Source organism: Microcebus murinus, chromosome 8, assembly GCF_040939455.1.
Source record: "Microcebus murinus isolate Inina chromosome 8, M.murinus_Inina_mat1.0, whole genome shotgun sequence".
In the NCBI taxonomy this organism is placed as follows: domain Eukaryota; kingdom Metazoa; phylum Chordata; class Mammalia; order Primates; family Cheirogaleidae; genus Microcebus; species Microcebus murinus.
The window spans coordinates 99,440,552-99,461,519 of NC_134111.1; the positions used below are offsets into that span (position 1 = coordinate 99,440,552).

General features: G+C 41.5%; 1 protein-coding gene across 4 annotated transcripts in view; it reads left to right on the plus strand.

Annotated features, from left to right (window-relative positions):
* ARMC9 (armadillo repeat containing 9) overlaps positions 1–20,968 on the plus strand; it is a 139,566-nt gene that overhangs the window by 6,732 nt on the left and 111,866 nt on the right. For all 4 annotated transcript variants that reach the window (XR_012920637.1, XM_076006033.1, XM_076006035.1 and 1 more), the window contains exons 3-7: positions 781–906; positions 5,118–5,288; positions 7,557–7,712; positions 13,751–13,843; positions 18,233–18,257. Coding sequence is in view for 3 of the 4 variants with exons in the window: in XM_076006033.1 (XP_075862148.1) it covers positions 781–906; positions 5,118–5,288; positions 7,557–7,712; positions 13,751–13,843; positions 18,233–18,257 (571 nt within the window). In the remaining variant the exon portion in view is untranslated. The remainder of the gene's footprint in view (positions 1–780; positions 907–5,117; positions 5,289–7,556; positions 7,713–13,750; positions 13,844–18,232; positions 18,258–20,968) is intronic.

The following is a 20,968-nucleotide window of genomic DNA, read 5'->3' on the forward strand; positions in this document are numbered from 1 at the left end:
CTCATCTTGCGTAACTGAAACTTTGTACCCTTTGACCAACAACTCCCTATTTTCCCCATCCCCCACCCCCGGCAACCACCATTGTATTCTCTGGTTCTATGAGGTTACTATTTTAGATTCCACATGTAAGTGAGATCATGAGGAATTTGTCTGTGTCTGGCTTTTCACTTAGCATATGTCCTCTAGCTCCATCCATGTTGTCACAAATGGCAGAGTTTCCTTGGTTTTAAAGGCTGACTAATATTCCACCATAGATATATACTACATTTTCTTTATCCATTCATCTGTAAGACATTTAGGTTGATTCCATATCTTGGCTACTGTGAATAATGCTGCAGTAAACATGGGGGTGCAGAAATCTCCTTGAAATACTGATTTTATTTTCTTTCCATATATACCCAGAAGTGAGATTGCTAGATCATGGTAGTTCTATATTTATTTTCTGAGAAACTTCCATACAGTTTTCCCTAATGACTGTACCAATTATATTCCCAGCAACAGTGCACAAGGGTTCCCTTTCCTTCACATCCCTGCCAACACTTGTTACCTTTCATAGTTTTGATAATAGTTTTATTCTAACAGGTGTGAGGTGGTATCTCATTGTGGTTTTAATTTGCATTTCCCTGATGGTTAGTGGTGTTGAGCACTTTTTCATGTATCTGTTGGCCTTTTTTTTATGTTTTGGAGAAATGTCTGTTCAGGTCCTTTGCCCATTTTAAAAATTGTATTGTTTTTTTTGTTATTGAGTTGTTTGATTATGTTCTCCTTTTTTTTTTATAGTATTTAGATTTTGCTGAATTTGAAGACACCTTGAAAACATTTTCAAAAGAATGTAAAATAAAAGGAAAACCATTATGTAAAACAGCAGGTGGATCTTTAAGAGACTCTAAATCATTGACAATTCAGGTAACATTTTGCTTATTTGTCATCCTTGTAGATAATCAAGGTACTCCCAATTTGTACAAAATGCTTCCCTTGGAGAATGTGGAATTGTTTCTGAGGACCTACTCAGAGTTACTTTAGACTGCATAAGTATTTATGGATGAATTGGTAATGTCATCTTTAAATCTGTGTACCTTATCTAGGAAATTTGTGGCCACATAAGATCTTTCACATACATTTCTTCAGAAGAAGGAAAGAGGAGACTCCTCCTCCTGAGGAGTTTAAGGTTATTAATTCTGGGCACTGTGAGTACTACAGCAAACAAACAAAACCAAATCTCTGCACAGAGCTTGCATTCTAGTTTGGGGGGATTGGAGGAGACGTAGAATAAGAGTAAGACAGACAAGGTAGCATTTTATCAAGGGAATGCCTGAGCAGCTCTGTGGATATAGCAGTGAGCTGCAGAGGGCACAAGATTGTACAGTCCTCAACTCTCAGGATTAAAGGGACCTTAACAGTCCTCATTTTAGCCATTATTTGATGCCTTGATCACATTTGTAATAGTCCAGGTAAGTGATCAGTTCACTCTGAATATTTCCAGTGACAAGAGAACATAAGATTTTTCGAGGTAGCATATTTCACCTTCAGGTGATTGAATTATTTAAATAAATTTATTTATTTCTTCAATATACCTTCTTCCAAAAATAATTTGAGGCTTGGTTTGTGAGTTGCTTGAGTAGCTGCAGTTCAGATTGCAGCCGCTGCCCGTCTTTTCCTAGTCCCTAACTTTCCAGTGGCCTGGCATGGTCATCTTTGGAGGGGGTGGTGCTGTCAAAGTGGCCATGGAGCTTAAGGGGGGCTATGCCCTCTGCCTGGTCCCCTTTGGGCCTGAGGCGCCGGAGCTGCCGCCTCTTCAGACACAGATTTCTCTGTGGGTGCTGCAGCAGCCAGACCTCCTTGGCACCTCCCAAACCTGGAACAAGATAGTCAGAACATAAAAGAATAGAGTCGTTATGAGAGGTGGAAATAGATCCTTAGTCAGAGTGAAGTGTGTTCATCAGGAAGTCAGCTTCACTCCCCAGCACCTAGTTTCCCTGGTTCCTCTGGATGAAGAAAGACCACCCACCTTACATACCCATTAGAAGAATATGTCAGCATCTCTTCATTGAAACTAACGCCTGTGAGGGATATGGCAAATCCTCAGTACCAACGAGCAAAATAGAATCTTTTGTGAAGTTCACACATGACCCGATTATGTGATGATGGAGGGCAAGGCCAACAGGCTCTTCGTCTTGAAGCTTCTTTGTAAATCTCAGACCTCCAGAGACAACTGCTTTACACTTTTTGCAACTGGGTTGCCATTACATTTCAGCTCCAGCTGCATCTGAGAACACTTAAATATCTCTTGGGGTCTTTTAAAAAATTGTGATTAAAAACATAAAATTTACCATTGTAATTATTTTAATGTGTGCAGTCCTATAGCGTTGAGTTTGTTTACATGTTGTGAAACAGATCTCTAAAACTTCTTCCTCTTGCAAATCAGAAGCTTTATGCCTGTTAAACAACTCCCTCTTTCCTCCTCCCCCATCCCTCGGCAACCACCAGTCTACTTTCTGTGAATGTGACTACTTTAGTTACCTCATATAAGTGTAATCATAGAGTATTTGTCTTTTTGTGACTAGCCTATTTCAGCCTAATGTTCTCAAGGTTCATTCATGTTGTAGTATGTGACAAGATTTCCTTCCTTTGTAAAGCCTGAATGATATTCTGTCGTATGTGTATACCACAGTTTGCTTATCCATCCCTCTGTCAGTGGACACTTGGCTATTGTGAATAGTGCAGCTGTGAACATGGGTGTGCATATGTCTCTTCAAGACCTTGCTTTTCATTCTTTTGGATATATACCTAGAAGTGGGTTTGCTGGATCATAGGGTAACTCTATTTTTAATTTTTTGAGGACATTGCCAAACTGTTTTACAAAGCGGTTCTACCATTTTCCACTTTCAGCAGTAGGGTATAAGGGTTCCAATTTCTCTACATCCATGCCAACACTTGTTATTTTCCATTTGTGTGTGTGTGTGTGTGTTAGCCATTTTAATTGGTTTGAAGTGATATCTTGTTATGGTTTAGATTTGCATTTCTCTGTCTTCAGGTTCATTTTTATATAAATTGAAAGACCTTGAAACTTCCTGATTTTCACAAGCATATCCTTTCTGCTCACCCCATCAAAAGCTGTGCTCCACTATGATAGATTTCCCAAACAAAAATACCTGGAGCAGCAGTTCAGCAAAATATGCTAATTGTCAGTGGCACTCAACAAATGGCGGGTTTCCCCAAGCACAGTCCTATGAGAAGCGTGTGCATTTATATTAGTACATTACTATCAGTGGTGTGCATGTTTGCTCATCTCGATGATTCTGGCTGCGATCATGGCTTACAGCAGATCATTAATATTTTGTGACCACATAAGTTGTAACAGTGGAGTGCATTATGTGTGGGTATTATTTTAAATGCAGGGACCATTTCCAGGAACAGAATATGATTCATAAGTTAGGGTGGATGATAGATGTGATTATAATGACATAGCAAAGGTTTGTGGTCCCAAGGTCTACAAATATAGAGTTTAGAACAAACTACAGATGGCCCATTTGACTTATAGACCCTGCCAAGACACGTTAAGAAAATATCTTGACTCTGAGCCTTAAAATACCACAAGAATCTGTGCTCACCTCATTCACACAATCAAAGACCTCTTGTCACTCTACCTCTCAAGGGCAAAGGCTTCCTCGCAGGGTTTGCTGGGGACCTGGGCACAGGTGAGCTTGGGGGTTAGCCAGCTCCCAGCAGCACTGCTGCTTAAAAGCTTTTGCAATTGAACATGAAGTGTAGGTCCGAATATCTTGGCCTTTCGATACATAAAGGAGAACAATAGGAGCCACTGTTTGGGACTGTTAGGAAATTCTTTCAATTCTGCCTTATACTTAAATCCACAAAATTATGCAGCAGGTATTTGTGCCAAGTCAGTTGTTTTTCTTCTTGTAAGGCAGGATGATAATTGCTATCTCTTTTCTCCAAAATACTCTTTCAGCTACTTGCATGGTAAGTCATAAAGCTGTCCCTGTCCACATAGACTCACAGCTCTGTGGTGGGAATGGCGCTGAGCGTGTACTTCCTTCATCTCCAGCCTGTGCTTCCCTGTCGCTACAGCCAGTGAGCACAGACGGTCCCCTTATGGTACTTTGGGGTCTGCAGTGGCTTCCCACAGTGCTGTCTCAGTCAGACTTGCTTCTAGCAACAGGGGCAAGTGACGGCGCCCACGTCCCAGGCCCAGGATTGACTGGGTCATTGTATATGTGCTGCTGGTGCTCAAGGACTTGAGGGTGGTGCTGTCAGCGAGAGTCCATATGTGTGAGGGTGGTTCCTGTGTGGCCTGGTGGGGCTCTTGGCCTAATCTGTTTTTTTTTTCTTTATTGCTTTTTTTTATTTTTTATTTTTTATTTTTTTTTGAGACAGAGTCTCACTCTATTGTCGGGGCTAGAGTGTCGGGGCTAGAGTGCCGTGGCGTCAGCCTAGCTCACAGCAACCTCAAACTCCTGGGCTCAAGCGATCCTACTGCTTCAGCCTCCCAAGTAGCTGGGACTACAGGCATGCACCACCATGCCTGGCTAATTTTTTCTATATATTTTTAGTTGGCCAATTAATTTCTTTCTATTTTTAGTAGAGACAAGGTCTCACTCTTGCCCAGGCTGGTTTCAAACTCCTAACCTTGAGCTATCCTCCCGCCTCAGCCTCCCAGAGTGCTGGGATTACAGGCATGAGCCACTGTGCCTAGCCACCTAACCTGTTTTTATCAGTCACATGCTGTAGGGCAGCAAGCCCAAAGGGTGACTTCAGTCTATTTATGAGTTCTCTGGCTTCAAGTCTTTGTCTGGGGTCTGATTCTTTCCATTTCAAAGACCTTAAATGTTTTGTCTGTTTTTATAGTGCTCAGATTTAATATTGCACAGAGGTAGAAAACCAGGGTTGGTCTGTAGGAATCTCAGCCTAAGAAGCTTGAAGCCCTTTAGGGTTTCTATTTTTCTGTCCCTTAACTCTGAAAAGGAGTGTATGGGGTATCTATGGTGTTGGGTGGGTTGTGATGATTTGGGGTGGTGTTAGGTGGGTTGTGATGATTTGGGGTGTTGGAAGAACTAGCATTCCTTACAATTAGGGTTCAATGGATGTCTTCTTCACAGAAGGATCTTGTCACTGCATTTGACAGTGGAGACCAGCAGGTGTTCTTCAATTTGTGGGAAGAGCACGTTCCCAGTTCCATCCGAGATGGCGACTCCCTTGCCCAGAAGTTGGAATTCTATCTTCATATCCATTTTGCCATCTATCTTCTGAAACACTCTATAGGGAGACCGGTAGGTTTACCTTGTGATTTGAGTTGGTCTGAATGGTGTATTTTAAGAGAAAGTTAGCTATTATTTTCCAAATGAGTATTGATTTCATTTTGTGGCTATTTTATGATATTGCCTATAAGATGTAGGCATTTTTATGAATGATTTTCTTTTTTTAGTTTTTTTGAGACAGAGTCTCACTTTGTTGCCCAGGCTAGAGTGCCGTGGCATCAGCCTAGCTCACAGCAACCTTAAACTCCTGGGCTCAAGCAGTCCATCTGCCTCAGTCTCCTGAGTAGCTGACTACGGGCATGCACCATCATGCCTGGCTAATTTTTTCTATATATTTTTAGTTGGCCAATTAATTTCTTTCTATTTTTAGTAGAGACAGGGTCTAGCTCTTGCTCAGGTTGGTTTTGAACTCCTGACCTTGAGCGATCCACCTGCCTCGGCCTCCCAGAGTGCCAGGATTACAGGCGTGAGCTACTGCGCCTGGCCTTTTTCCTTTTCTTTCCTTTCCTTTTCTTTTCTTTTCTTTTCTTTTCTTTTCTTTTCTTTTCTTTTCTTTTCTTTTCTTTTCTTTTCTTTTCTTTCTTTCATTTTTTTTTTTTTTTTTTTGAGACAGAGTGTCATTCTGTCACCCAAGATAGAGTGCAGTGGCATCATCATAGCCCACTGCAACCCCAAACTCCTGGGCTCAAGTGATCCTCTTGCCTAAGCCTCCTGAGTAGCTGGGACTATAGCCATGTGCCATTGTGCCCAGCTAATTTTTCTATTTTCAGTAGGGATGGGGCCTTACTCTTGCTCAGGCTGGTCCCGAACTCCTGAGCTCAAGTGATCTTCCTGTCTTGACCTCTCAGAATGCTAGGATTGCAGATGTGAGCCACCACTTCTGGCCATGGTGATTGATTTTCTACCTTATTCCCAGCAGTTTATGTTCTCATTTATATGAATATTTAATCATTCCTGTAATCAAAGTTACGTGTTTTTCTACATACCTCAAGCTTTTGAAAACTCATCAAAATAAAGTTTCTTTGGCAACTTAATATATATACATGTATGTCTAAGAGAACACAAATTTAGGCCACATATTAGACCCTATATGAGAACATAAATTTAAACTTAGGTGGTGGAAAATAGTATGCCCACTTGTGGATAGTCCATTTGAGTGATGGGTTGGATTTAGCTTCTGCCGTCCTTTCCCAGGAGGCTGGAGATGGGAGGAGAGGACAGAACTGAAATTTCCAGCTGCTACTGGCTGAGGTTTGAGTACAGAGTGAATGACAGAAAGGGAGCAGGCGCTGCTGGCACTGGACCCCGGGCATTAACTGCTGCCGCCGGGACCAGTGTTAACTTGTTAAATGTCAGGGACACCAAAGGAGGGGACAGTGGTGGAGGGAGCAGCATGACACTATATTGTGGTACCATTCTTGGAAGGCTGTTCCTCAAGCTATTACTCATGTGGAGAAGATATAGGAAGTTTTCATTTTTTGTTTTTATTTCTGGTTTTTAATTTTTCTGCTTTTTTCATTTTTCAATTTTGCTATAGGATAAAAATCAGTAAACATAATCTATTTTTAAGCCCAGTGGTCAGAAGAGGGCCTCATGGTGTGCCTCAGATGAGGCGCGTCCGTGAGCAGAGCAGGCTTGGTCTGCGCGCCAGGCCGTGAGGGCCGAGCCGGCCGGACCCAGTGTGCTCGAAAGGGCAGGCCCGGACTCGGCTCCTCTGGTTTTGTCATCAAGGCTCAGGAGCAGATAGACACCCCGACAGGGAACTGACTTGCTTGGCTTGCACGTGGAAGAGTGAAGCAGGACGAGGCCAGCCTTGGGGGGTACAGCAAAGAGCGGTGTGGAAGCTTCCGCTTCAAATGCCGTAAAGGCTCGCCTGCTCACCTTTTGAAACCTCTCTTGCTGGAATTGGGGGAAGGCCGACAAATATTCGTTTCTAGATGAGAAGTGGAAGCAATGTATATGTCTAATAATGGGAGAATTAAGTAAGTTATAATAGGCAAGATGAGGTTTTGTCCCGCTGTTAAAAATGTTTATGAAGAATTTTAAGAACATGAGAAAATGGTGATAATAAAGTAGAAACACAGCATATTGAACTGTATACGTAGTTCTCTGATATTCCTGACAGAGTTTTATTAGGGGGGAAGTTTGAGGTAATCATAGAATGACTGTGACAGCACAACTACCAGGCCAGGTGGGGGGGGCCAGCCACCGGCTGGGACCTGAGGAGCCTCAGGGCGAGGCCAGGTGAACAGGTGGCCTGGGCTTCTTCCCTTCCTCCAGGACAGAGAGGAGCTGGAGGAAAGGATTTCTTACTTCAAAACCTACCTGGAGACCAAAGGGGCAGCGCTGAGCCAGACCACGGAGTTTCTTCCTTTCTACGCCCTTCCTTTTGTTCCCAACCCTATGGTACACCCTTCATTTAAAGAACTCTTCCAGGTAAGTGGCAGGCTTTGAATTTTGTATCAGATCCTGGGCAACACTGTGATTTCACCTTGTATACACTAGTCGTTTCTGAGTGATGCTTTAAAAAACTAAGGTTTGCTTAAATTATTTTTTTAATTACAACCTCATTTTCTCACAGTGAAGACTTCATTTGTGAACAACATGGCATAGCAGCGTGGATAAGGCTTAGACCCGGGGTGGAGTGGGCAGAATCAGGGACGGGGTCCAGCCCGGGCGCAGCAGGCACACGGCCCGCTCGGGTCTGGCGTTCCAAGGCGGACGTCGGGCTCTGGTGCTTTAAGGAATTTAGTGACTGTCCGTATTCATGGGGAATCATTTTATTCCATTTTTTTCCTTTTGCTACTGTACATCTGTTCTTTTAATGGTCATCATAGATATTTTAGTATGTATACATAATAAAGTCTAAGGTAAATATCTTTATTCCTTCCAGAACATTCAAGGAACTTAGAATGCATTAACTTCATTCATCCCTTTCCCAATTTATGTGCTATTATTGTCAAGTATTTTAGTTATATATTTTAGCTGCACAAATTAGAAATTTTTACTATTTTATGCAATCAGTGTATATTGGTGTTCTTTTATATTTACTCATATTTTTGCTTACCATACCCGCTTGTGTTAAGGACCTTCCATCGGGGGTAATTTTCTCCTGAGTTAAGTACATTCCCTTAAAGGCTCCTATACTTGAAGATTTCTTCTTTCAGTTCCTGTTTGTCTGAAAATGTCTTTGTTGCTTTCTTAGGGTTAAGAATATTATGTTTACAGTTATTTTGCTTTAGTATATTGAAGATGGAAAGCTTAGCTATACTGCATAGTCTCCTAGTTCCCATTGTTTCTATTCTGAAGTTGGCCATCACTCTAATTGCTGTTCCTTTGTAGGTGATCTCTTTTTTCTCTGGCCTTTGGGATTGTATAGTTTCACTACAGTGTGTCTAGGAGTAGATTTCCGTTTTTACTTAAGATTTGTTGGGCTTCCTGGATGTGAAGTCTTTCAAACTCTGGAAAAGTCTTTGTGTCTTTCAAACTCTGGAAAATTCTTGGTATATTTTACCTCTTCCCCATATTCTTTACTATCTCCTGGATATCTGATTAAATGTATGTTAGACTTTCTCATTATATTCTCCATGTCTTTTTTTTTTTTCATTTTTTAAATTGTAGTAAAATATACATAACATAAAGTTCATCATTTTGGCCATTTGTAAGAGTACAGTTGAGTAGTGGTAAGTACATGCTCGTTGTTGTGCCCTCCGTGTCTGTTAACATCTTATGTTTTCCATTTCCTGATCTCTTTCTCTCTGTATTCTGGGTGATTTCTTCACACCTGTCTTCCAGTTCACTAACTTACCCTTCAGCAATCTTTAGTCTGTTCTTTGACCTTTTCACTGAATTTGTAATTTCACTTATTAGCTCTTTTTTTACACAAGGTTTTTCTTTTTTATTTAGGTTTGCTGGATCATTTTTGTAGTCTCTTAGTTCATTTTACTTAGGAGTTGAGGGGATTTTTTTTGTGACCTGAGTGTAGTTTGATTCTTCCAGAAAAGTTTTGTATTTGCATCTCCAAGTCACCTGGTACATTACCAACCCAGGACTATTTTAAATGACATTATTTGCTGGAGGTTTTGGGGACCACACAGATAGTATCGGTTTCAGCTGCAGTCTTTTATGGGACTAAGTGTGATTTTGAAGTCTTAAACGAGGTTTTCCCTTCCTTCCACCTAATGTCATGGTCGAGACAGGTATGTTTCCTTGTTGTCCCTGTCTGTATAATGGCTTTATTTATCCGTAACCTTTTACTGATGGTACAGCCCTTTGGAGTCCCAGTTTATCCCTTTGGGATCTCCTATCAGATTACCTACTTTGGGCAGATCTTACTGTCTTCCATCTCTACCCCAACAGCTCTCAGAACTGAAGTTCAAGGTCTTCAAGATTGTGCAGTTTTCCTTAGGGCAAAAACTGCCTTTGATGCTTTCTTTTCTCCCAGGGTTTCTGCTTTTCCTTCATGTTTGACCACTGCAGTTCCTTTTTTGCCCCTCAGGGGTGCATTTAAAAAGATGGCCACACACATTCTACAGACAGAAGTGATCATATCTCTAAAGCCCTCTCACAGGACATGCTTTGTGCCATCCCAGAGCATACTTGGAGTGAGGGTGGATTATACAGTTTCTTGATCCCAGTTTTCAGGATGTGTTCTGTTGGATTTTATCTCTGGCTTTCTACACCTTGTCATTAGAAATGCTTCTTTTGTTTTACTGTTAAGTTCTGGAACTCTTGGTTCCTTGTTAGAAATTTTTGTCTTGCTTTGAAAAGATGGTCTTTATTTTATCCAGTTTTCTTAGTTGTTTTCATTGCTTCTTCATATTATCTCTTCTCCAGTGTTGGCAGAAAAGGAAATTCCTTTGTAGAGATTGTAACAAGTTCTTTTCTGCAGACTCAATTTGTCAATGAGCATCCCCTTGCAGAAATACTTAGGTATGGCCGGGCGCCGTGGCTCACGCCTGTAATCCCAGCATTCTGGGAGGCCAATGTGGGAGGATTGCTCAAGGTCAGGAGTTGAGCAATCCTGGTCAACTCCTGACCAGATCTTGGTCTGACCAAGATCAAGACCCCATCTCTACTGAAAATAGAAAGAAATTAGTTGGCCAACTAAAAATATATAGAAAAAATTAGCTGGGCATAGTGGCGCATGCCTATAGTCCCAGCTACCCGGGAGGCTGAGGCAGGAGGATCTCTGGATCCCATAAGTTTGAGGTTGCTGTGAGCTAGGCTGATGCCACGCCACTCTAGCCAGGGCAACAGAAGTAAGACTCTGTCTCAAAAACAAAAAGAAAGAAAGAAATACTTAGGTATGCCTATAATTGATTACTTCAGGAAAAACTTCTCAGCACCCCTTATGGGCCAGGGACATAAATTATGCTTAATTACTGAGGAGTTAGGGAAATGGAAGGGACTCTTACAGGCTCTGCCAGGAAGGAAGGAGTCAACAGGTAAACCAAGGGCATGAGCCCCCACTTCCACATAGTAACCCCACTTTGATCCATTTAATGTGTTAGTGTTCTGACTAGGATTATGAGTGATAAAAAGGGTTGTGATGTTGGGGGGAAAATCAGACAATTACTAATCTACTTTAAAGTTTCCCTTCTGCAAGGGCAAACACTGTGACGTTAAGAGGGTGAGTGGCTTCCCAAGCAAGGTGTAGTAGAGCCCAGACATCACTTCCCCCAGCTCTTCGCTCTTCTTATTTGAAGTTGGGTAGTGAAGTGCCCCTCAGACTTGGGGTGTGTTCTTACTCTCAAGCTGAAAGCTCAGAAAAAATAAGTACAGTCAAGAAAAAATAGGGAATTCCTGCCCAGAGAGGTTTTATTCCATCTTATCCCTGTCATTAGCAGTGCACCATAAGGTAATTAAATTGGAACAACAGGTTTGTTGATTGTACAAAGTGATAACAACAGAGTGAGCCTGAGCAAGAGCAAGACCCTGTCTCTACAAAAAATAGAAAAATTTGCTGGGCATGGTGACACATGCCTGTAGTCCCAGCTCCTTGGGCGGCTGAGGCAGGAGGATGGCTTGAGTCCAGGAGTTTGAGGTTGCTGTGAGCTATAATGATGCCACTGCACTCTAGCCTGGGCAACAGAGCGAGGCCCTGTCTCAAAACAAAAACAAAAACAAAACAACAATGTAGCAATCTAACTGGAAGTCTGCATGTACCAAATATTTTGCTTTGTTTGTTTTGTAAGATGTCTTGTTTTGTAAGACTGGTGGCCAACATAGCAGTCCTTTCCTGAGATCTTTTTCTATATGGTCAAGCTGTGTAGCACACTGCATTGGTTTCCTAGGGCTGCCCTAACAAAGTACCACAGACTGGGTGGCTTAAAACGACAGAAATTGATTGTCTCACATTCTGGAGGCTAGAAGTCTGGAGGCTAGGGTGTCAGCGGGGCCACACTTTCCCTGAAGCCTCTAGGGGAGGACCCTTCCTTTCCTCTCCCGGATTCTGGTAGCCACAGGTGTTCCTTGGCTTGCGGCAACATCGCTCTGCTCTGTCTGTCTTCACGTGGCCATCCTCCCTCTGTCTATGTCAACATTTCCTTCTCCTTGTGAGGGCACCAGTCATATTGGATTAAGGGCCCCCCCTACTCCAGTGTGTCACCTTAACTTTAATTACATCTGCAATGACCCCATTCCCCATGGCTTCGTGTTCTGAGGTACCAGGGGTTAGGACTTAAGCATATCTTTTGGGGGGACACAATTCAACCCATAATTTATAACACATACTTTTTTTTTAAAAAAAGTAGCTCACTCTGTTGCCCAGACTGGAGTACAATGGCGCAATTGTAGCTCACTGCACCCTGGAACTCTTGGGCTCAAGCGATCCTCCTGCCTCAGCCTCCTGACTAGCTGGGACTACAGGTGTGCACCACCATGCCCAGCTAATTTTTATATTTTTTGTGGAGACAGGGTCTCTCTGTGTTGCTCAGACTATTCTTGAACTCCTGGTCTCAAGCGGTCCTTCTACCTTAGCCTCCCAAAGTGCTAGGATTACAGGTATGAGCCATTGCACCCAGCCCTAAGTTTTAAATTTTTTGTTAAGATGGGGTCTGTACAGAGCTTTGTAGAGTTATATTGCCCAGGCTGGTCTTGAACTCTTGGCCTCAGCCGTCCTCCTGCTTTGGCCTCCTAAAGTGCTGGGATTATAGGTGTGAGGCCACTGTGCCTAGCCATAACATACACATTATAAACAAAGTTATCATACAGTGTCAGGGAATTACAAATTTTTTGTTTTTTGAGACAGAGTCTTGTTTTGTTGCCCTGGCTAGAGTGAGTGCCGTGGCGTCAGCCTAGCTCACAGCAACCTCAAACTCCTGGGCTCAAGCCATCCTACTGCCCCAGGCTTCCGAGTAGCTGGGACTACAGGCATGCGCCACCATGCCCGGCTAATTTTTTCTATATATATTAGTTGGCCAATTAATTTCTTTCTATTTATAGTAGAGACGGGGTCTCGCTCTTTCTCAGGTTGATTTCGAACTCCTGACCTCGAGCAGTCCGCCCGCCTCAGCCTCCCAGAGTGCTAGGATTACAGGCAGGAGCCACCTCGCCTAGCCTGAATTACAAATTTTTTTAAATTTAAGAACTTTCTGTTCATTGGGCAGTATTTTTTCCAGAAGCCAGGTGACATGCTGGCTGGGTGATTGGGTCGGGGTAGAGGTATGGAGGCAAATGCAGGGCTGGAGGGGAGGAGGAAGTGGGCAAGGACAGGGAATCTGAGGGTGAAGGGGCAGGATCCAAAGGACAGTGGATATGATATGAACTTTTACTGACAGAGCTGCTTTTTTGTGGAACTGCTTTGTTTGGGTGGAAGATGTTTTGGTATAAAGGGTCAAAGGACAATTGTCCTGAGAAAGATCCTTACTTGTACTTTTTTTACTATTAAATATTTGTCATTATTTTTTCCTTATTGAGTATTATTTAAGATAAATAATTTATTTTTAAGGGACAAATCAAACTAAAAGTATATTATAATCCTTGGCATGATGGGGTATTTGTGGCAGGTATAGCTTCTGTCATTTTTTTTCTTATTTAGAGGAGGTTTATGGAAATGAGTCCTTTTCTTTGGGAAGCTTTCAGTAACTTGGTGATAATTGTTTGTTATGCCTACCAGTGCCAAGCATGCCTAAACTGTACAGAATTATTTTTGGTATTCACCCTAATAAGGTTACTTGTCACAATTGTGTTTAAATCACATGAAATATTCATATTGTATACAGGGTTATTTTTTCCCTGTTTATGATAGAGCTCTGTTTTTCCCTCCTGTTGTGGATACTTGAATATTCTGCAAATTAATTGGTCAGATGTCCTAAAATCTGCATTTCACAGCCTCACATCACTTGCAAGACATCTTGTTTTTGGTTCCAATAACTGGCAGGGATTTTTAATCCACTAGTTACAACTTGATGATGTTGTTGGCGTTTAGTGACCTAGTGTTTTTATTTTTGTTCCTGTGTTTTTTTCTTTAGGATTCCTGGACTCCAGAGTTAAAGTTGAAGTTGGAAAAGTTTCTAGCTTTAATATTTAAAGCTAGTAACACGCCAAAGCTTTTAACAATATATGTATCCTTTTAAAGCAAGTAGAGACCACCTATGGTCTTAGAGCAGATTTTAAGTAGAGTAGCACACTTGCTTAGGTTGCCTCATATGTAGGGATAATTAATAGTGTTGCCTTTTTATTTATAAGGCAAATGGATCATTAATGGGAGGATGTGTCCAGGTCTGTAAATGTCAACTTCTATAGCAGTAGATCTCTGAGACTTGGCTAGGTCTTATTTTGATGTCATGTGCCTAGAAGCTGTCTAGGTAGGAAAACAAAAGTCTGTCTTCTTATAAAAGAACTTCTTGGAATAATTGTCCCTTTGCAGAGGGTCAATCACTTTTAAGGCCTTGAGGCCATGACATATGGATTGTGTGACCATCTAACTTGTCATTCAAATTGGCACTTCTTTTTAAGCAACTTTATTGAGGTATGATTTATATACATAAAATCTATTCATTGTAAATGTACAATTCATTGATTTTTATCAAATGTATGGAGTTGTGCAGCTGTTATCACAATCTAATTCAAATTGGGATACTTTTTTATTTATTTTTTAATTTTTTTGAGATAGAGTCTTGCTTTGTTGCCCAGGCTAGAGTGAGTGCCGTGGTGTCAGCCTAGCTCACAGCAACCTCAAACTCCTGGGCTCAAGTGATCCTGCTGCCTCAGCCTCCCGAGTAGCTGGGACTACAGGCATGTGCCACCATGCCCGGCTAATTTTTTCTATATATATTAGTTGGCCAGTTAATTTCTTTCTATTTATAGTAGAGACGGGGTCTCACTCTTGCTCAGGTTGGTTTCAAACTCCTGACCTCAAGCAATCCACCCCCTCGGTCTCCCAGAGTGCTAGGATTACATGCATGAGCCACTGTGCCAGCCCCAAATTGGTACACTTTTGAGAGTAAAAAGGGGCACTAACTGGGCAGAGTACCGGGTGGCAGGTGTAAATGGAGCCTCTCCTAGGAAGAGTGGAAAATTTGGTCACCCAACCCATGAGAATCTAATTTCCCAAAGGTTGTTAGTCTTTAAGGACAATTCTCCTTTTACTTGGAATAAAAACATATACAGGCCGGGCGCTGTGGCTCACGTCTGTAATCCTAGCTCTTGGGAGGCCGAGGCGGGCGGATTGCTCAAGGTCAGGAGTTCAAAACCAGCCTGAGCAAGAGCGAGACCCCGTCTCTACTATAAATAGAAAGAAATTAATTGGCCAACTGATATATATATAAAAAATTAGCCGGGCATGGTGGCGCATGCCTGTAGTCCCAGCTACTCGGGAGGCTGAGGCAGAAGGATCGCTCAAGCCCAGGAGTTTGAGGTTGCTGTGAGCTAGGCTGACGCCACGGCACTCACTCTAGCCTGGGCAACAAAGCGAGACTCTGTCTTGAAAAAAAAAAAAAAAAACATATACAAAGTTATTTTATAACAAGAATATAACAGTTTCGATTGTGAAGTTGGTGATTATTTTTTTTAATGAAAATTTTAGGCTATTTTGCTACATAATACCTCCTGCTTCCTCTCTGAGTCTGAAGTTTTAACTCCTTTTTCCTAACTGAAGTCTTTTGTCTCTAGGATCCATGACACATTTCAAGTTCAGCTTCCCAAGTCTTCAGTGGCTTCAAATTCCTTAGCCTGGCCTGAGCCACAGTCAGACTGGACTATAGCTCTTCTCTCTGGTTTTTAGTGAAATCGGGACTTCTCCAACTTGGCTTATATTTTAACATACTTTTAAAAAGTAATTCTTAGTTTAAAACTTATGAATGCCAATATGTTAAGAATCTAAATGAAATTATTTACATAATAAATTATATTACTTATATTAATAATATATTAGTATGTTAATAATAATACTTCATAGGAAGAGTATGAGGATGAAGTTAATACATATAACTCGCTTCAAACAGTCTGGCACATAATAAGTAATTGTTAACTATTAGCTGTTAGTATTAGAATTTGTAAGTACTTGTCACCTTTCATCCTATTCAGCATGCTTTAATTCAGCACGCTGAAATTTAGCAGGTAACTGTAAACAATGTCCCTTTATTTTTCTTGTTACATGAAAATATTTGTAGTTGAGCTCAACATATTAAGCTTCTATGATGAATTAAATATTGTGCTAGGAATTAGGGATATAAAGAAAAGGCCAAGACATAGTTCTCTTAGCCAAGATGAAGTTTTAAACCATAAAATGGGAGTCTATGAGGCAGACAGAGTGGGGGATAGGAACTGCAGGGAGAGGGAATAGCCTGTGCAAAGGCGCTGAGACAGTATGTTTGGGAAAATACAAAGAATTTAATATTGCTGGAGCAGAGGATTGACACAGGGAAGGTCAGAGACTAGGCAGGGGCCACATCCTGAAGGTTTGTGCGAAGTGCTATAAGGAATGAGAAACCTTTGAAACATTTTATTTCTTTTGTTTTCAGCAAACACAGAAACTTTGAAGCATTTTTTTTTTTTTTTTTTTTTTGAGACAGAGTCTCACTGTTGCCCAGGCTAGAGTGAGTGCCGTGGCGTCAGCCTAGCTCACAGCAACCTCAAACTCCTAGGCTCAGGCGATCCTCCTGCCTCAGCCTCTCAAGTACCTGGGATTACAGGCATGTGCCACCATGCCCGGCTCATTTTTTCTATTTTTTAGTAGAGACGGGGTCTCACTCGCTCTTGCTCAGGCTGGTCTCAAACTTCTAAGCTCAAAATATCTTCCCCCCTCGGCCTCCCAGAATGCCAGGATTACAGGCGTGAGCCACTGTGCCTAGCCTGAAGCATTTTAAGTAGAATAACATAGTAGTATTTACCAAAAAAAAAATTTACTTTTTAATTCCTGATTATAAAATCAATCATACTTCCTATAAATATATCCAAAAGTAGGTAATGTTTATAACAAACATAGATACATGTATGAGGGTATATAGTTTTAAGTACTTTTATCAAATGAAGAAAAAATTCCTGATATCATTAAGTAGTCTTCAAAAACATGTTAAGTAACCTCAGAAGGTTAAAACTTAGTTATTAATACCATATGACCCAGCAATTACACTCCTAGCTGTTTATCCAAGAGAAATGAGAATATATATCCACACAACTTGTACATGAATTGTTCATAGTAACATTTATTGCAGCCAAAAAGTGTAAACAGTCCAAATGTCTATCAACTGATGGATGAATAAATAAAACGTGTGTATGTTCATACAACGGAATATTACTTGGCCATAAAAAGAAATGAATTACTGACTCATGTTATCATATGGCTGAACCATGAAAACATTATGCTAAGTAAAAGAAGCCAGTCACAAAAGGCCGCATATTATATGATTCCATTTATGGGAAAGGTCCAGGCTGGGCACATGGCTCACAATCATAATCCCAGCGCTCTGGGATGCCGAGGCGAGAGGATTTCTTGGGGCCAGGAGTTTGAGACCAGCTTGGGTAATTGGCAGACTCCGTCTCTACAAAAATAAAAATAAAAATATTAGCCAGGCATGGGGGTGTGCATCTGTAGTCCCAGATATTCGGGTGGCTGAGGTGGGAGGATTGCTTGAGCTGAGGAATTTGAGGCTGCAATGAGCTATGATCAGATTACTATGTTCCGGCCTGGGTCACAGAGTGAGATCCTGTCTCTAAAAGAAAAGAAAGAAAGATCCAAAAGAGGCAAATCTGTAGAGACAGAAAGTAAATTAGTGGTTGATAAGGGCTCAGGTCAAAGGGGACATCAGAGTGACTGCTGATGGGCATAGGGTTTCTTTTTTGGGGGATGATGAAAATATTCTAAAATTGATTATGATGATGGTTGCACAACTCTGTAAATACTGAAAACCATTGAAATGTACACTTTAAGCGAATTTTATAGTATATGAATAAAGCTGTCATCAAAAAATTAAGAAAAATTTAATTAAGATGAATTAAATTAAGGGAGAAAAAAAATCCAAGATAAGTAATTTGCCTTCATGCAGCTAGGCATTTTGGAGCTGAGATTTGAACCCAGGCAGTCTGTGTCCCAAGTCTGTGATCTTAGCCACTGTGCTTTGTTGCTTTCATCCTAATGTCAATTTCCTTATGTTAAAGCTTCAGAATTGAAGTTACAGAGATAAAGGGTGTGAATTCAGGTTTGCATTTTTAGTAGGATGTTTTGGTAGTAGTGGGGAGGAGTTTTGAAGGGAATGGGAAGGCCAGTTAGGAGGCTTTTGAAATAGTGCAAGACTTGGTTGGTTTCCCATAGTGATAATTGAGATGGAGAGAAGAGGATTTATTCTGAACAAGTCTACTAAGTATCAAGAAGTTGCTTAGCTAGTTAGAGCAACATTTGGAACTAAGAATTCTCTTTTTCACATGCTGAGGTTTTTTTCTCAGATTGGCCACACAATGTTAGAGTACTGCATCCTGAATGCTTATTTTCCTGAACTTCTTTCTCATCCCAGAAGGAGAATGGACAAAGTAACAAAGGTAAGTCATCTAGATTAAAATTTTTATAAGAACAACTTTGCCAAATCAAGTTTTAAGTAGTGAGATAGGGCACAAAGATGGAAAGAATTTGTTGACTTGTCAAATGAGGGCTTTAAACGTCTGAATATTTATGAAGTGCTTTTCTGCCATTCCTTGAGGCCCCCCTTTCAGGATAGCCTGTTAGTTTCCTCTTCTATATCAGATAACTAAGGCCTGGAGGAATGCGGAGAATCCTGGTAATATCCCAAAGCTAAGTGCTGCAACAGCACACTTAGAAGACTTCATGCAGCCTCAGTGAGCAAATAATTACTTTAATATCTGTAGCTTTTACTTTCAGTTAGTCAAATGGAGTCTTATTTCATTAGCAATATGTAGTGCCCATTCTTATAAAGCATTTCCATTTTTGACATTCAAGGTGGAGTCTTAAGTTTGTAGCATAAAGTGTTTTTCCATGGTCAGTAATGTTTACTAGAACTGTTCATATTACAGTAAAGTGAGAAAAACTTTATTTAAAATGCAATCGGTGGCCACAGTTGGGGCAGTTTTATAGTTTTGTCTCTGATACTACATTTTGAAAACTGCTTAAATGATGATGTTGGGAAGGGTACCTGGTATGCTTCATGCCATTCGTAAGTATCGGTGGCATAATCCTCAGTTCCCAGCAGGTGGAGTTTTACTACATGACATTTTTGTTCCATGAAATAGCACATTTGCCCTTTTCAAGGCAGAGTAATGTCAGGATTTCAAAACTTCCTGCCATTGGTTTTCCATGTTTCTTTTCAGAGAGTTAAAGGTTTTTAAAGAAAGGAGGCATTAGTAAAGTATTTAGCTCTTTGCTTACCAGGCCGTTGACAAATAAGCAGTGTTTTAGATTTGCATCCAAGGAGGGCTTTGGTCACTTCAGATGAGGAGGCTTTTGAGGCTGGGGCTTGCTTTTACCCTTTGTAGCCTGGTGCATGCCCCGCCCGCCGTTCTAAACATGTGGCTGGTTCTGCCAGATGTGGCCCCACAGGGTCAACCTGGAATGCTCTGAGGCTCACCAGGCTGCTCTGGCTGGGGCACAGCCTTGGAGCTCCCCAAGACTGCTCTGAGTGGTCCCAGCCTGTCTCCTCAGCTCTGAAGGTCTGCCCCTCCAGTGTTATTCCAGGCCCAGACTGTGGCCAGGGTGCACCCCATGCTGGTTTGCACGCATCCAACACAGCTGGCACCATTAAACTGGGCTGGGCATTTGCATCTTGCCCTGCAACTCCTGGAAATGCACCTCATCCCACTGTCCTGCTGCCTAACAGACCACTCAGATTTAGTTACATTCATTTATTAATATCCTGCATGGTCTGTGAGTTGTGGGCTCAGTCCCTTCTCCCTAGGGTGTCTCTTAGGTGCAGTAGATGGAGCCAGGAGGGGCCACTTCCCAGGCGCTCACCTGCACGAGTTTGGTGGTGGTGCTGGCTGTCACCTGGGATCTCAGCAGAGGCCCTTGACTAGTACACCTCCATGTGGCCTGGGCTTCCTCAGGGCATGTTGGCAAGGTTCCAAAGTGAATGTCCCCAGAGAGAGCCAGGTGAACGCTATGTCACTTTTTTCCTATCTTCTAAGCTCTGAAGTAACTCACTGTCATTTCTGCTGCATTTTGCTCATTACAGGTGAGTTCCTAAGGCCAGCTCACATTCAAAGGAAGGAGAATGACATTCCACCCCTCATGGGAAGAAGGGATTGTCAAAGACTTTGCAGACATTTTTTTTTTTTTTTTTTGAGACAGAGTCTCACTCTGTTGCCCAGGCTGGAATGCCTTGGCGTCAGCCTAGTTCACAGCAACCTCAAACTCCTGGGCTCAAGCGATCCTCCTGCCTCAGCTTCCCGAGTAGCTGGGACTACAGGCATGCAACACCATCCCCGGCTAATTTTATATATATATACTTTTAGTTGTCCAGCTAATTTCTTTCTATTTTTAGTAGAGATGGGGTCTCACTCTTGCTCAGGCTGGTCTTGAACTCCTGACTTGATTCTCCCGAGTTGGCCTCCCAGAGTGCTAGAGTTACAGGCTGTGAGCCACCACACCTGGCTATCTTTTGGCATTTATGACATAATTCATTCAGCCTCTTTAGAAAATGAGCAACTGATAATTTTTCTAGAATTTGGTTCCCTAAACAATATTTTTTAAAACGATGACGTATATTCATAGTTATAAGTTATAATTTTATTTATCTAGTATCTGTAGATTGGCAAAATAGCAAAGAGGAAATTTATATCTGAATACAAGAAAGAAAGAGTATTTCATTATAGAGTGATTGATTTTAGGTTTTTGTATTAGGTTAGAAAAACAATTCCATGTTTTAAAATCGATTATTTTGTCTTGACCAGCCAAGGTGTCTGTCTCTAAAATGAAAATCTCATTTACCCTTAAAAAAACAAACAAACAAGAAACATGTCCTTAAATGAAGTAGAAATGTTAAAAGAGAAAGCCTGAGTGGCTGGGGAGAGTTTTGCACCGCTGTTGTTATTGATTCCTTGCATGCTAGAATTACAGGAAAACTTTCTGTGACTTTTTATTTCTGTTTTTATTTTTTATTTCGGCATATTATGGGGGTACAGATTTTAAGGTTTCAATAAATGCCCTTTCCCCTCCTCCCCCCACAAGTCTGAGTTTCCAGCATGACCATCCCCTAGATGGTGCACATCTCACTCATTATGTATGTATATACCCGTTTCTG